The following is a 14,193-nucleotide window of genomic DNA, read 5'->3' as shown; positions in this document are numbered from 1 at the left end:
CAACGATGTCAGGTGGTTTGCTGGAGCTGGTCTATGACAAACTGTTGAGATCCTACCTTCATTCAACAGTCATCAAGGCAAGAAAAACTGCTATCCCGACCTCTGAAGATGTGCCACAACCATCGCCATCACTTTCATAATCACCCAAGGAGCAATGGTGAAGCCAAATGTGAGCACAACAAATTGGAAATGCTCCTTGCCCACCCTATACTAAAATTGATACTTGTATAGCGCACTACTCACCCGCAAGGGTCTCAAGGCGCTTGTACGAATACCGCTGTGGAACCCATCCTGGCTTTCCCTGTGAGGCATCCACTCCTGGGCACCCCCAAGGTGGAGGCCAGGCATCCTTAGCGTAATATCTGTGGGACTGCAGGATGGGTATATAAAAATATGCATCATGCAGGTTCAGGGCTACCATCTTGTCACCAGATCAAAGGCAGTGAGACCTCGACCAATGTGAGCATGCTGAATTTGTCCTTTCTCGGAAGGCATTCAGAGGACGAAGATCTAACTATGACAAAGGCCTTCATCCTTCTTTGGAACAAGGAAATAGAGAGTATAACATGCAGTCCCTCTTTACGAGGCCAACACCATCTCTAGGGCCCCTTTCGACAATAAAGTCTCCACTTACTGTAAAATAGCTAGGCGGTCCTCTAAAAGCTGCTCTAATGTAGGTGAAAGATGCAGCGGGTCGAAAAGGCATGGCAAGGAGTAGCCCTGCTAGTCAATTTGGAGGATCCATCTGTCTTACGTAATCTGCTGCTACCCCTGGAGTGTTGGATCCGGCTTCCTACAAGGTGGTTTGAGCTGCTAAGGGCAAGGTAAAGCAGCTTGGAGGCAGTTGCAACAGGGCAGGGGGACCTAGAGGACCGGTGTCCCTGCTGACCAGCACTTTGTCTGCTTGCTCTCAATCTCCTACCATAAAAAGACTGGTAGGCTTGTTGTTGTGACGGGAGGGCCTGGTGCTGTCTGTATGCCAGCCCTCTGTAGAATCCCTGAAAGGGGTGAGTATGTTGAGGAAAGTGCCTTGTAGGAGCCGAAAGAGCAAAGGAACGCGCAGTGGCTCAGCTTCGTTTACAGAGTTTTAGTGCCGAATCCAATTTCTCACCAAACAATTGCAAACCAATTGAATGGCATATAAATAATGAAGACCTAAACATCCCCCCAAAAAGACAGCAGCGCACATTCAAGCATGGCAATGGAGGACCGCACTGGTATCAACTGCTTTGACTTAGATATTGGGGGTGTCCATGCCAGACTAAATGACATTTAGCAGCATCCTGGCTATCCTGAATGGTTTGCACCAGAAGCCTAAAGGTATTCACGGATGCTTGCAAGATGACACTAACCATGACCCAAATGGCATGCGTATAGCTGCCGAGCAAGCAATTGACATTCACTGACCTCAAGGCTGAGCTGGCTGATGAAAACATCCATTTTCTGAATGCCTCAAGGCTTTTACATTTTCTGCCCATAGTGACCGTAGGGAAAGAGTTGTTGTTCCCCTTGCTGGTGGAGGCTTGAGCCATCAGACACTCAGGATTGGGATGCTAAGTCAGGAAATTTGGGTTGCCTGGAATTGGCCTGTGGAAACTGCCAATCTGCCTGTTCAAAAGGGCATGAACAAGCTGTTGCCCATGTGCCGCTCACTATCAGTCAGGGCTTCATTGAAGGGCAGCAAGGGCTCATAGGAAGCCTGCCCAGGTTGCAGGACCCCTGTAAGGACGTTGGTTCCGACCCCAAGAGAGAGACGTTGTAGGTCCAAGATCTCCACTGCACCTCAACTGAATACAAGAAAGGAAGCGTTCCAGGGGAGAAATCAACCCAGTGTCAGGGGTATATCAAGCAGACTGGCCTCATGCAAGTCCATATAGAAACTGTCACCAACATATTGTGGGGAAAAACATCAGCATTGTCATCTTCAGATGATGGTAGAATCTGATCAGTCTGTAGCAAACAACTGGTGGAGCACCTGATGTCAGTTTCACAGCAGGAGTAGTATTCTGCCCAAATCAGATTGGATGGGGAGATCGGTTGATGTCGAGATGAATTTGGCTTGCATCAGATGCCGAAATTGGTGAGTGTCTTTCTCCAGCAGCATCGGTATATGCGTTGATGATGAAGGGACTGGTGCAGGTTTCGACACCTTAACGCAAGCATGTTTGAGGGTCACAGGAGGTGCAGGGGACAGATACGACAGTAGCCTGACTAGGGACCCATGTAGATCTCTGTTGCCCGAAGGCATGCCAGAAGGAACCATTTGAGTGCCAAAAATGCCAGTGCAAAACATGGCTTCCCTATTAGTTTTGATCTGTTGCGATGTCACTGATGATCTGGGAAATTCGGGGTGCTTCAGGGTTAATAGTGGAATCAACTCCGCAGTGAAATGGGAGAGAGACCAAGTGGCAAGCCGACACCCTCGCAACTTCTCTGGTAATATATAGTGGCAGGATGGAGAAAAGTGCCATTTAGCTTTCTTGTGTTTCCTCTTTGATTCTGATGTGCCTTATCCGAGGACTTCAAATGTGATGAGGACCTGTTGTGGTAACGACTTTGGATGCAGGAGTTGAAGTGGCTCCACAATCTCGACTTTGAGCGGGAGCAGGACTTGTGCGGTTTTATCTGTTGTTCAGTGACATAAATGCAGCTTTAATTCGGGTTCCCCGATCGAATTCTGGTTCATGAGGGTGATTTAAAGTTTTGAAGACATAATGTAGGCAAAACAGTTCATCAGAACGACAAAGAGAGGGATTAGCTGAGCACCGGATTTGCCTCTGAAGGCACAGAAAGAAAGGAACTGGCATCTGTGGTTCTGACAGGTTTGGCATCTATATTGGCTCCACTTCGTCACTTACAGGGCAGGATGAAGTCAACGCATAGCAGCATGATGCAACCTACTGGCACATGAGAACATTGTTGTAAAAAGTTTCCAGATCCAATCGGGCACCTGGGGATTATTTAAAAGGGAGGAATCTGCAGTTAGACGTATTCATCATAATATAAAATCTATCAGTACTTGTGCAGTAATTACTTGCATACATCGTGGAAATATAGAGTGTGTGCATGCAGGATTATCACTCACGACCTATGTTAAGAATCCCTAACTGCTGTAGAGCCTTCTGCGTGTATGGATGTGGAATTTTTCAAGTGGGAACCTAGTCAAAAAAACAGCAGAGCACTCTATATGGACCAACACATGCATGCACAAGCCTAAGGAATTCACATGCGTCTAGCATGTGAGCAAGTCTGAGACTCCATGTTTCAACCTGGTGAGTTATTTTGCATGTAGGGTCCATGATGTTTCTGACCAACCACAGGTATTCTAGGTCAAAAGTGCAGTAAAGAACGGCTCTGTATAATGTCTATAGGCTCAATAATGGGACTTACTTCTAGCCCGGGAGCTCCATTTGTCCCTGGTACTCCTGGGATTCCAGAATCTCCCTGCAAAAATTAGAAATAGTTTCTGTGACCTCAAAAGTAATCCTCCTGTTGATGCTTTATAAAAAAACGAATATTAGAATGTCAATGAGTATTTCTGAAACCAACATTCGACAAGAGAACAAATAATATTGTACCTTTTCTCCCTGTGGGCCGACTGCACCAGGAGGTCCTATTACTCCAAAATCACCCTAAGGAATGAAAAGGTGGCAGTATTACTAAGCAAGAAACGCCCACAAAGATCAGAGAACTTGACCTGAGTGCTTCGGGACATTTCAGAAGGAGCATTTATTTGAGCTGTAGTGTGATTCCTGGAAAATATTTTTGTATTTTTTTGGGGGGGGGGGTGGGGGGGGGGGGGAGTTTTTTATAGCGCGAACTAGACTCGAAGGGATCAGAGCGCTTTACATGAGCACCAGTTGCATTACAGATGGACACGTTCCTTTTTGTTAGGCACAGGGAGATTATGTGATTTGCCCAGAATCACAGGACGTTGAGCGTCCCTGCTGAAACTCGAACCCGGTTCCCCAGCGCCGAAGTTGACGACTCTAGCTATTAGGCCACATCCTCTCCCATTTTTAATCACTTATCTAAAATCCCTCAGCAATAGTTTTCCGGGAAGGTATAGGCACACAAGGCATCTATCACAGAGGTTGTCTGCCTATCTAGACATAATCATTATTTGGTGGGTCTTGTAGATTTATTCTAAACTGTAGGGGGCACAAATCAAAAAGTTACTTACCTTTGGTAACAATGTTTCTGGTGGATAGATAATCTTCCTGTAGATTCCTCGCCTCAAGAATGAACCTTCAACACTTCTAACTAATGCTAACTGATCCCATTTTCAGGAACAGCATTGTGTACCTGTTCTGGTGAAAGAACACCTAAGAATGACAGAGATCCAGGAAAGGCTTCAAACCTCAGTCCTTCTTGGGGACAAAAAAGTATAAGGAGTAGAATAAATTGCCGGTTTCATCAAGAGGCATGTCCTTTGTGACCTCTTTTCAGGGCATGGCAAGGACTCCTGCTTCCATAATCACTACAGGTACCATAGTGGAAGGGGTGTAGTCCAGAAGGGGTAACAGGTAGGATAGGATGTAGCAGTTGTGGATTAATGGAGGGTCCATCAATCCATAGTGATCAACTCCCAAAAGGAGGAGAAATGGGAGGCCTTCTCTCCAACTTGAAGATGGTAGCTTAAGGGTGGTGCAGGGAGAGTCACAGAGGCTTTGAGACCAAAAAGCTGATAGAGAAAGGTGGAGTCTGTGTCTGCTGCTGTTTCTGCCATCCTTTAGAACCACTCCTGCCCCGAAAAGTGTGTTATAGTTGCAGGGGTGTCGAAACTTAGTGAGAAGGTTGTCTCTGTTAGGATCGAATTGGCCTGTAGTAGCCATGAAACCATCTAGATCGTTGATGGAACTGGTGCACTGGGTGACTAGCCCAGAGTGTGAGCCATAGCTCTGATGTTTTTGAAGCACTCCAGGGAGGAGTCAACCATAGGTGCTCGCCATCAAAAGGCATGTCTTTGAGGGTGGTTTGGACATCTCAGGAGAACCCAGTAAAATGCATCCAAGTGTGCCAACACAGTATGAAAGCCATCCCCATAGGTGGAGCAAAAGGGGTCTGAAAAGTCCAAACCACATTTTAAGATCTTTTTGGATGCATCCAACCCTTTGTTGACTGGTTCTGTAAATAACTATTTCATGTGGCCTGGGAGGCTGATCACTAAGTTTTGCCAGTTCCCAAAAGGCATCAACATATTAGTGGAGGAGGAAAGTGTAGTATCATATATTTTGTATTTGCAGATTACGTGCCCACAATATTATGCACATGCCTTCTACTTCTCTAAGGCCTACATTTATGCGCATTATAGTATGACAAAGTGTGTTGCATGTATTTTGAGATCCAATAGTGTTTTTTTGTGTATGTATTAATATATTTGTATGTGAGGAATTTTAACAAAGGACTAGCTAAACTGTATTTGTGATATGCTGGGAGAAATTCCATGAGTTTCTTCTCACCCTGCATCGCTATTCATAAGGACAGTTTCTCTCAATAGCTTTGAGAATCAATATAAAAACAGTGTACTCAGCTCTCTCCGGTTGAGAGGTGCATTTTCAATTTCTAGGATGCGTCTTGTTTCTTCAGTAAGGTTACTGATTGAGAATGCTCTTCATTCTCACAAGCATAGCTTGACCTTGCTGGCCCAAGCTTCCTGCAGCATTCAGATAGCGACAAATGTATTGTACCACTCACAATGGCATCACTTTTAGTCATAATTATCATGAGCCAGGATTCGTAAGAAGAGAATTCATGTAATATGTTAAGATGTCTTCTTTGATGTTATTTACTTTTCGGTGTTCCATAACTGCCTTTCTTTTTTGCATATAACCTGCACTAGATTGGTGCTAATAAACAAGTTACTTACCTGCAGTAACAACCTTTCTGGTGGATACTCTTTCCACCTGCAGATTCCTAACCTATAGAACAACCCCAGGCGTCAGAATGGATCAGGAAGCTTCAAAGGTTCGAGGTCGCTAGAATAGGGCGCTGGACGCGTTTGGTGCTGGATGTGACATTAGGTGATGCAACGAGCCCCTATAGTGCCCGCCGTGGCGTACCGATGTCAGTTACCCACCATTTGTTTTCCAAGCCTTTGAGGCGAGGGGCGGGATGACATCAGTGAAAACATTGTGCATTATCATGCATAATGAGATCTTCTAAAATGGTTTCCATAAATCATCCACCAAGTCTGTGAGGAATTTGCAGGTACATAAAGTACCACCAGAAAGATAGTTACTACTGGTTTTTTCTTCTGATTGATACTTCTACCTGCAGATTCCTCACCAACAGATTCCACAGCAAACCCTACCTAGGAGGAGGCTTGATGGATGCTTATATTAGGAAGTCTTGTAGAACTGACCTAGGGAAGTGTCCATCTCTTCTCACTTCCAAGTCGAGACAATAGTGCCTAGCAAATGTGTGCAGGGAGGCCTAAGTTGCCACCTTGCAAATATATGAAATTGGAACGGCCCGCCCAAGACCAGAAGTGGCAGATTTGGCTCTGGTAGAATGAGCACAGAACCCTTCACGCAGCTGTTTCTTGGCCAAGGCACAGCAAGTTTTAATGCAGAGGATACTCCACCTTGATAGCATCATTTTCTGAACTACCTTTCTTTTTTTGGCACCACAGTAGACAATGAAGAGCTGATCATCCAACTTGTGTTTTTTGGTGCAGTCTAGGTAGTAGTTGACCACTCGCCTAGGATCTAACCAATAAAACTGCTCCTCCTCCTTAGCCGGATGAGAGGGGAGGGTAAAAAGTCAGAGGGGAGATGGACTGAGCAAGATGGAAGGGGGTGACCACCATGGGAAGGAAAGCAGCCCTGGTTTGCAACACCAACTTGTCTAGGAAAAAAAGTAGTGGAAGTAGAAAAGCAGTGATCCTCCTAGCAGACACAGTTTTGATAGTTAACATACAAAGGGTACAACTGTGAAAGGGTTCAAACAAAGTCCCCATCAAAAATGTAAGACAAATTTAAGTCCCATTGACGAACCACAGCGGTAGAGCGAGGAAAAAGGTTGGTCCGGCCCTTGAGAAAACACATGACAACTGGGAACTTAAACAGGGAAGGTTGATTGGGCAAACAGAGCAGGCAAGGCAGCTAAATAACCTTTCACAGTGCCAATGGAACATCCCCTCTGAGCCAGGGAAAGAGCAAGCTGCAAAACGTGGGATAACTTGGGCTACAAATAATCCAAACCATTGTCCACACACCATGCAACAAAGTTTCCTTATCTGCTAGAATATACCGACTTGGTGGAGGAATGACGTGCAGGTAAGATGGCTTCTACAATCATCACTGGCAACTGAAAGGAGCTGAGTTGTCCTCGCTCAATCTCCAAGCATGTACGTGGAAGTCTTAGAGGTTGGGGTGCAGAACCATTCATCCCAACCGGCAGAGAAGATCTGGACTGAATGGCAGGCAGACCGAATACACGGGGAGAAGCGCAGGAGGTCTGCATACCACACCCTTCTCAGCCAATCCAGGTCAATGAGAATGACTTGGGTCCAGTCTTGGCGAATCTTCCTCAAAAGTCGACCAATCAAATGTATGGGGGAAATGCTCAGTGAAGCTGAAAGTTCCGCCTCACATGAAACTAGTCTTCCAAGGCTCCCCTGGAGGGCACAGAACTGCGGGCATTGAGCATTTTCCGAGGAAGCGAACAAGCCCACCTGAGAAATGCCCCACTGGGCGAAGATGTCCTGGACTCCCTCCGGCAGAAAACGCCACTTGTGATCAGCAAGATGACGCTGACACAGACTGTCGACTCTAATATTCAGAGACCCGGCTAGGTGATTGCCGAGTAAGCCATATCCCCTGTTGGTGTGCCCAAGACCACAGCCTCAATGCTTCCAGACAAAGGAGATGAGATGCTACTCCCCCTTGCTTTTTGATATACCTACCACATCACGGTTGTGCTGCCCGTCAAGATCTGGATGGACTAACTGACAATGGAGGGGAGAAAAGCCTTAAGAGCCAGTCAAATTGCCTACAATGCTAGCAGATTAACGCGAAGCACCTGCTCCTCTGGAGAACAAAGGCCTCAGACCTCCAGATGAAGACCCCATCTGAGGGTGGAGGCATCCTTCGCTACCGTAGCCACATCTGACAGAGGAGTGAAGGCCTTCCTGTAAGTCAGGTGCCCCCACCAAGCCACCTCCGCCAGAGTGCTGGGGGAGATCACGATGGAGCCACTGCCTGCGGAGACGCTAATGTTTTTCCCTGATGTGCCAACCTGCATACGAGAAACCTAGGAATCACAGGACTCTCAGGACTGGAATTCTCATGCCTAGTTGAAACAAGGGAATCATTTTGAAGATGTCTCAGACTCTTTGCGAAGGTGGAAAGGTGCGCAGAAGGTTGGTGTCCAGTACCGACCCTATAAACTGAATTATTTGTAAGAGGCACAGATGAGATTTGGGCTCGCTGATTGAAAAGCTTATGCCAAACAGCAGGGATACCGTTGGCTGTAGATGGTGTAACACCAACCCCAGCAAGCTTTGTAGAGCTATTCGAATAAGTTAACACCTTTGGTAACGCCTTATCTGGTGCATAGTCTATCTAGACACAGATTCCTCATCTTAGAATTATCCTCAGACATCAGACTGGATCCGGACATTTTTTAGCAGTACACCCGTGTGCGCCAGTAGGTGGTGTTGTTTGGCTCCGCAGGAGCACAGAGCCACAAAGAATAGTTGTATGTCGGAACCACGCAAGTCATTACAACGCATGGCTTTATAACGCGGTCTTTACATTGACACGTTTTACTACTGCATTCCTTTACCATGCAAGTCATTACAATGAGCAACGACTTGCCTTAGGGGAAAGTACTGGACTTTGCAGAGGTATCAATTACTATTCCAACTCCAGTCTGCGCAACAGTAGGGAAAGTGTTGGACTTCGAAGTCCAATGCCGCTTCCCTATGGCAAGTCGTTGTAAGGCCTCTCGTGGCAAAGGAATGCAGTGGTAAAGACGCCTCTTTGTAAACACCACATCGTAAAGGGAGTATGTGGTTTAGACTTCATTGTAAATTAGGGTTCCCCCCGACGAATACTGAACACTGGTGTGAATTTCTAGAGCCCCTTTACAGGCAAAGCTCTCAGCCATTAATCAGGTCATAGAGCGGGGCGGACAGGAGGGCCAGTAAGGAATCTGCGGCTAGATAGAGTTTCAGCCAGATAAGGCGTCACTGAAGGTAAGTAACTTGTTCATCTAATAGAGACTTCTTGCAGCAGATTCCTTTCCTTAGAATAGAACCCAAACAATGCCTCCCCGAATGCGGGTCAGCAAACCCAATTTATACCAGAAAGTCCTGCAGGACTAAATGGGCAAAATGCCTATCCTGATGGACCTGACTGTCCAGGCAGTAGTGCTTAGTAAACATGTGCAAAGAAGCCCATGTTGCAGACTGGCAGATGACCAGGGCCAGAGCTCTGTGAACTAGTGCAGTGGTAGCAGCTTTGGCTCTGGTAGAATGAGAACAGAAGAACTCAGGTGGTTGCTTCTTACCAATGCATACACAAGGAGATGATGGATAGAGCACTGAAACTTTTCAGGCAGTCACAGATCTGGGTTGAATCGATCATCGTTCTTTAGATCACTTCCCCACCCCAGTTCAGGCCCAGCCATATGCAAATAAGTCTTGACCCTCTCCTCATGGTAACAGTCCAGCCTGAAATGCCGAGCCTGGTCTTCCCTGGACCGGAAACAAGCATCCTGGGACCGGTTTCGGGCTAACACCCCTCATCAGCCAGGCTAGCTTGAATCCAGTGGCAAAGTGAGCAAGGGACCCACGTCTGGGCATATCCTGCCAACTTAGGGTGAACAAAGCAAACACGAGGAGATGATGGATGGAGCGCTGAAACCTTTCAGATGCTCACACCCAGTCACATATCTGGGCTGAATCCATCATCGTTCTTTAACTCACTTCGCCACCCCAGTTCAGACCCAGCCATATGCGAATCAGTCTTGACCCTGTTCCTCATGGGAACAGTCCAGCCGAGCTGCCAAGCTAAGTCTTTCCCGGGCTGGAAACAAGCATCCTGGGACCGGTTTCGGGAGAACCTGGCCTGGCAGTTCAGGCTGTACTGTTCCCATGGGGAACAGGGTCAAGACGGATTTGCATATGGCTGGGTTTAAACTGGAAAGGCAATGGATTCAGGCCCAGATCTCTGTACTGGGGTGAATGTTTGACATTGTTCAACATTCGGTCCATCAATTGTTCTTTTTGCTCTTACAAATGCAGAACACTATCCATTGGGAGAAGGTTTGTTTCTGCAAAGCCTTCCCTTTTTTGGCCTTGACGTACCCTACAAAGAGTTGATCATTGTAAGGAAATGTCTCTTTTTGCATGTTCACCAATACATTTGTTTGGGACTGATGCTGCTGGTTTGTCGACTTTGAGAGTGTAATGCGGCATAGTAACCAGACATCAAAGTTTACCCATAATTGGCAGAGACAAACTTACTTAAACGTCCCTAGAAAATGGAACCCAGGGCAAGGCAGTGTGTCCACCCGGGACTGCAGCACTGATTGTACTACCCTGTGTGTGACAAAGTAAAAAATGACTCCCAGCCTGCCACTGCAGGCCTGAAGGGCAGTGGTAAGACTGATAACCTGACTTTGTCATTAAAACCAATGGCACAGCTCTCACTTTCTTTAACAATATATGTAAGTCTCCCCTACGAATGACCAATCGAGCTCTAAGGCTGGGAGCTATATATTATTGAGTAGAAGAGGTATTTTATATATATTTCCTGATAGCAACACTTCCAAATTGTCATTTTGCTGTGGGAGAGTAAGTAGCCCCATTGGTGAACACAGAGTTATCGGCTGACCACTCAGTCCGCCTAACTTCTGAATGGGACTACTGAGAAGGGTACTGTAAGGTATCAAATTAATTGTGGCATTAAACCGGACTTGATGCTCAAGTCGAATATAATGTCACTATTATAGAAATGCAACTTTAAAAAAAAAATGCCACCCAGTTTGTCCAATGGCCTCACATGGGCACTGACCACCAGACAGCGTTCTGTCTTCCTGGGGAGTTGTGTGACTGACTCCCAGGCTTAGAAACAATAGCAGCCTGCTACATGGCAAGATGTTACCTCCTCTTCACAGGAAGCCACTCAGGGTGTTAGCCCAAAAAATTACCTTCATAGGTCAAATGGCAATCACACTCTTGAGGAGCGGCCCTTTGTTCAGACAGGCTGGGGGTGGGGCTAGAGAGGAGAGGCCAGTACCCAAACTGGCTTTCCCGTGGGTGTGTAGCCCACAGGTAGCCACACATCTAGGGTGGTCAACCAAGCCCCTAACATTCAAGGAAGGATTCAGACATCTTGAGAGAGGACAGAATACTGCACTCTGGGATTGCTAGATGCCACACACAGTCGGGTAGTCATCAGCAAGAGTGAGGGGGTTGTATCCTATTGGCTGGTAAACACATCATCCCTCAGGGCACCTTCTGGGCATAAATATATATGACACCCCTGGCACCCTGAGCCTCAGACTACTCCAGAACTTGAGAAAGGACTAAAGAAGGACTGCCCTCCTGACCCCTGGACTTGGCAAAGAGAGGCTGCACCGTCTGCTGTACTGCACCTGCTGCACCTTGGGCTAGTGATGAGGGCTGTGCCTGTGGCTCCTGATTCGGGGAAAAGTCGCTTAGCAGCCCCAGGCCGAAGAAGTGACTCAAAGGGTCAGCTGACCCCCTGGAACCAGGATCATCAAAGCTGAAGTAGCCCAAATCGGCTAGTGAGCAGCTACTTCTGGAGAGTCACCGCTGACCACCGCTGGGCGCTCCAAGAGACTGATCCACAATGGCCAAAAGTTGCACCCGAGTCTCTCAGCCCCGGGAGTTTCATCAGAGTCCAGATTAGTCAACTAAAATGGACACCAGCTTGCACCAAAGGATATCGTTGGGACCGCTGTGGACAGAGACCAGTTGCCCAGTGACAGCTGGTCTTTTAATGTCTCAAAGAGGACTTCGAGTGACCCCCAACCTCTATGGCTAAAGTCGTACCATCTAACCAGTGGACAAGGAATAACCACAAAGGCACCCCCTTTACATGTCCTAATAGTAGAAATGTTATTGGTATCATTCACAGGGTGGCGATATTCATCATGGTCTCCATACCCCTTCCATTCATCCCCTGTACCAGGCCACTCGCATACAAAAGGCCCTGGCCCAGAAGGCATGACTTCCGATGACACCGGAACCAGTGTCATGTGACTCCGGTCCTGCTCTGTGTCAGAATCGAGGATGATGGGGATGGTGTTGTTGATGGGCATTGACGGTGCCAGGGGCATTGGCGTGTGTGCCATAGAAGGTCTCTGTCTTGCCTGTGGTGCCGCTCCAGATCCAGCACCGGATTCATGGGGCCCGACTGGTGCAAAGGGCATACCTGCCGGATGGAATCCAGTAGGCGCCCCCTCAGACCTATGGGGCCTGAGGCCGCTCCAGAGGGGTCGGGCCACCTAAAAATTAGGTGTATGCCCTAATAGATCTCACATAGTAGGACGGGGGTCTCTCCAGCTCTGGGAAAATTGGGGAAGCCCGGAGCCAACCCTGATTGGGGCTTTGCAGAGGTGCGGGGTCTAGAGAGGAGATACTCCCTCATCTCAACCGAAGATTTGGATGGATGCAGAGAAAGCGAAAATCTCTTTAACTTGTTAGATTTCTTCTTCTTTTTATGTGACCTACTCGATGACGACTCCAGCCGGGATGATGACAGACGTGTGCGCTCTAGGCGGGGTTCGGGACCTTCTACGCAACCAGGATCTTGATTGTCGCTGGGTTGTCTGACGTAGGGTAGCGAGGCGCTTGAGGGAGTGCTCCCTCAGTGCCTTCAGGTGCATGGTGCTGCAATCGTTGCAGGCCTTCGAGTCATGGTCTTTCTTGAGGCATCATAGACAGAGCAAGTGAGGGCCTGTCACAGACATCTGATCTGTGACTGGTGACACATGATTGAAACCAGCCAGTTCCTTAGGAGACATTCCTGTCACACCAGGCAAATGTTTTTTTTCTCAAAAATAGCTGACAAAACTTTGAAAAAAGCCAGTCAAAAAGTGATTCTCTTCACGGATCTGCTGACATCCCTCAAAAAATGTTTAGCAATAAATATAAACTAAACTACCTTGGAAAAAACATGTGGTGGAACGCATCCTATTATGCCAGCGCAGCATGACTGCCATACCCACAGACCAGGCAACAGTGCCCAAAGTTAAAGCCACAAGGATCTGATTTGAATCATCATGGCCATCACTCCCAAGATCAGAGAATGGATTTTTCATGTGCTGTGGTATGCTGTTGATTGCTACTTTTGCCACTTCCCAAAAGACATGAACAAAGAGGGTTAAGCTGTAATTAGAGTCAGATTCCAGAGTTTTTTAACCTCTGTCTAGAGTTGCCATAGGAACGCCATTTAGGTTCTAGTTTGAGAACATTTTCTGAACCACCAAACTCTCAGGTGACCGGTGGGAGGACACAAAAGTGTGGGCTGACAATGACTGGTATCTGGTGATCTGCCTATGACTGCTGGGACTAGTTAAATGGAACCAAGGGTTATGCAGAAACTGCAAGGCTGAAAGATTTTGGTTAGAATGTTAGACTTTATATGTGCATGAGACAAAATCAGTTCCAAGGCTTCCTGGGGTCTTCCAAGCAACAGCTGTGAAAGACATGGCATTTTTCTGAGGCAGGGCCAGAGCTGTAAAATATTTCAAGTATCAAGGCCACTGGCACTTTGTATCTCCAAATAAAGGTCAACTCAAGTCTTATAAAGAGGCAGGAGGTGATCAGCTCCAAAGTTATCCTCTCCTCAAAATCTGTAATTTTTATATTTCACAGCCAAGTCAGCTGAAATAAACATTTTCTCCAGACCACTGGGCCCTGGCATGTGCCCAGATTAAGGTTCATTATTGAAATTAGCTCTGACTTTCTCCTTTGTCACACGGAAATGTTCTCCTATCAACTCTGTGGCGGGCCCTGGCTCCATGGGTGGCACCACAAACTTTGGGATTAGCAGTCCATGAAAGAATGAGGGTAGGGCCTTCATCAATTTTGACTTTACCTTAGTTGCCAGGGCCTAAATCCATGAAGGTGCAGCCTCAGAGCGGCTGGAATCTCTTAACGTCCAGGAACTGGACCCTTAGAGAGTAGCCCTAAGGGTTGCGGGTTGTTATGAA

General features: G+C 47.1%; 1 protein-coding gene across 4 annotated transcripts in view; it reads right to left on the bottom strand.

The window, feature by feature from the left end:
- The window catches only part of LOC146868589 (uncharacterized), a 1,503,661-nt gene that overhangs the window by 449,480 nt on the left and 1,039,988 nt on the right, over window positions 1-14,193 (bottom strand). For all 4 annotated transcript variants that reach the window (XM_085611695.1, XM_085611716.1, XM_085611705.1 and 1 more), the window contains 2 exons: window positions 3,579-3,632; window positions 3,391-3,444 (listed from right to left, as the gene is read on the bottom strand). In XM_085611695.1, coding sequence (XP_085467821.1) covers window positions 3,391-3,444; window positions 3,579-3,632 — 108 coding nt within the window. The remainder of the gene's footprint in view (window positions 1-3,390; window positions 3,445-3,578; window positions 3,633-14,193) is intronic.

This window comes from Triturus cristatus, chromosome 1_2 (genome assembly GCF_964204655.1).
Source record: "Triturus cristatus chromosome 1_2, aTriCri1.1, whole genome shotgun sequence".
Classification (NCBI taxonomy): domain Eukaryota; kingdom Metazoa; phylum Chordata; class Amphibia; order Caudata; family Salamandridae; genus Triturus; species Triturus cristatus.
Note: the sequence above shows the minus strand (reverse complement) of the source record. Positions and strands in the feature narration are given on the sequence as shown.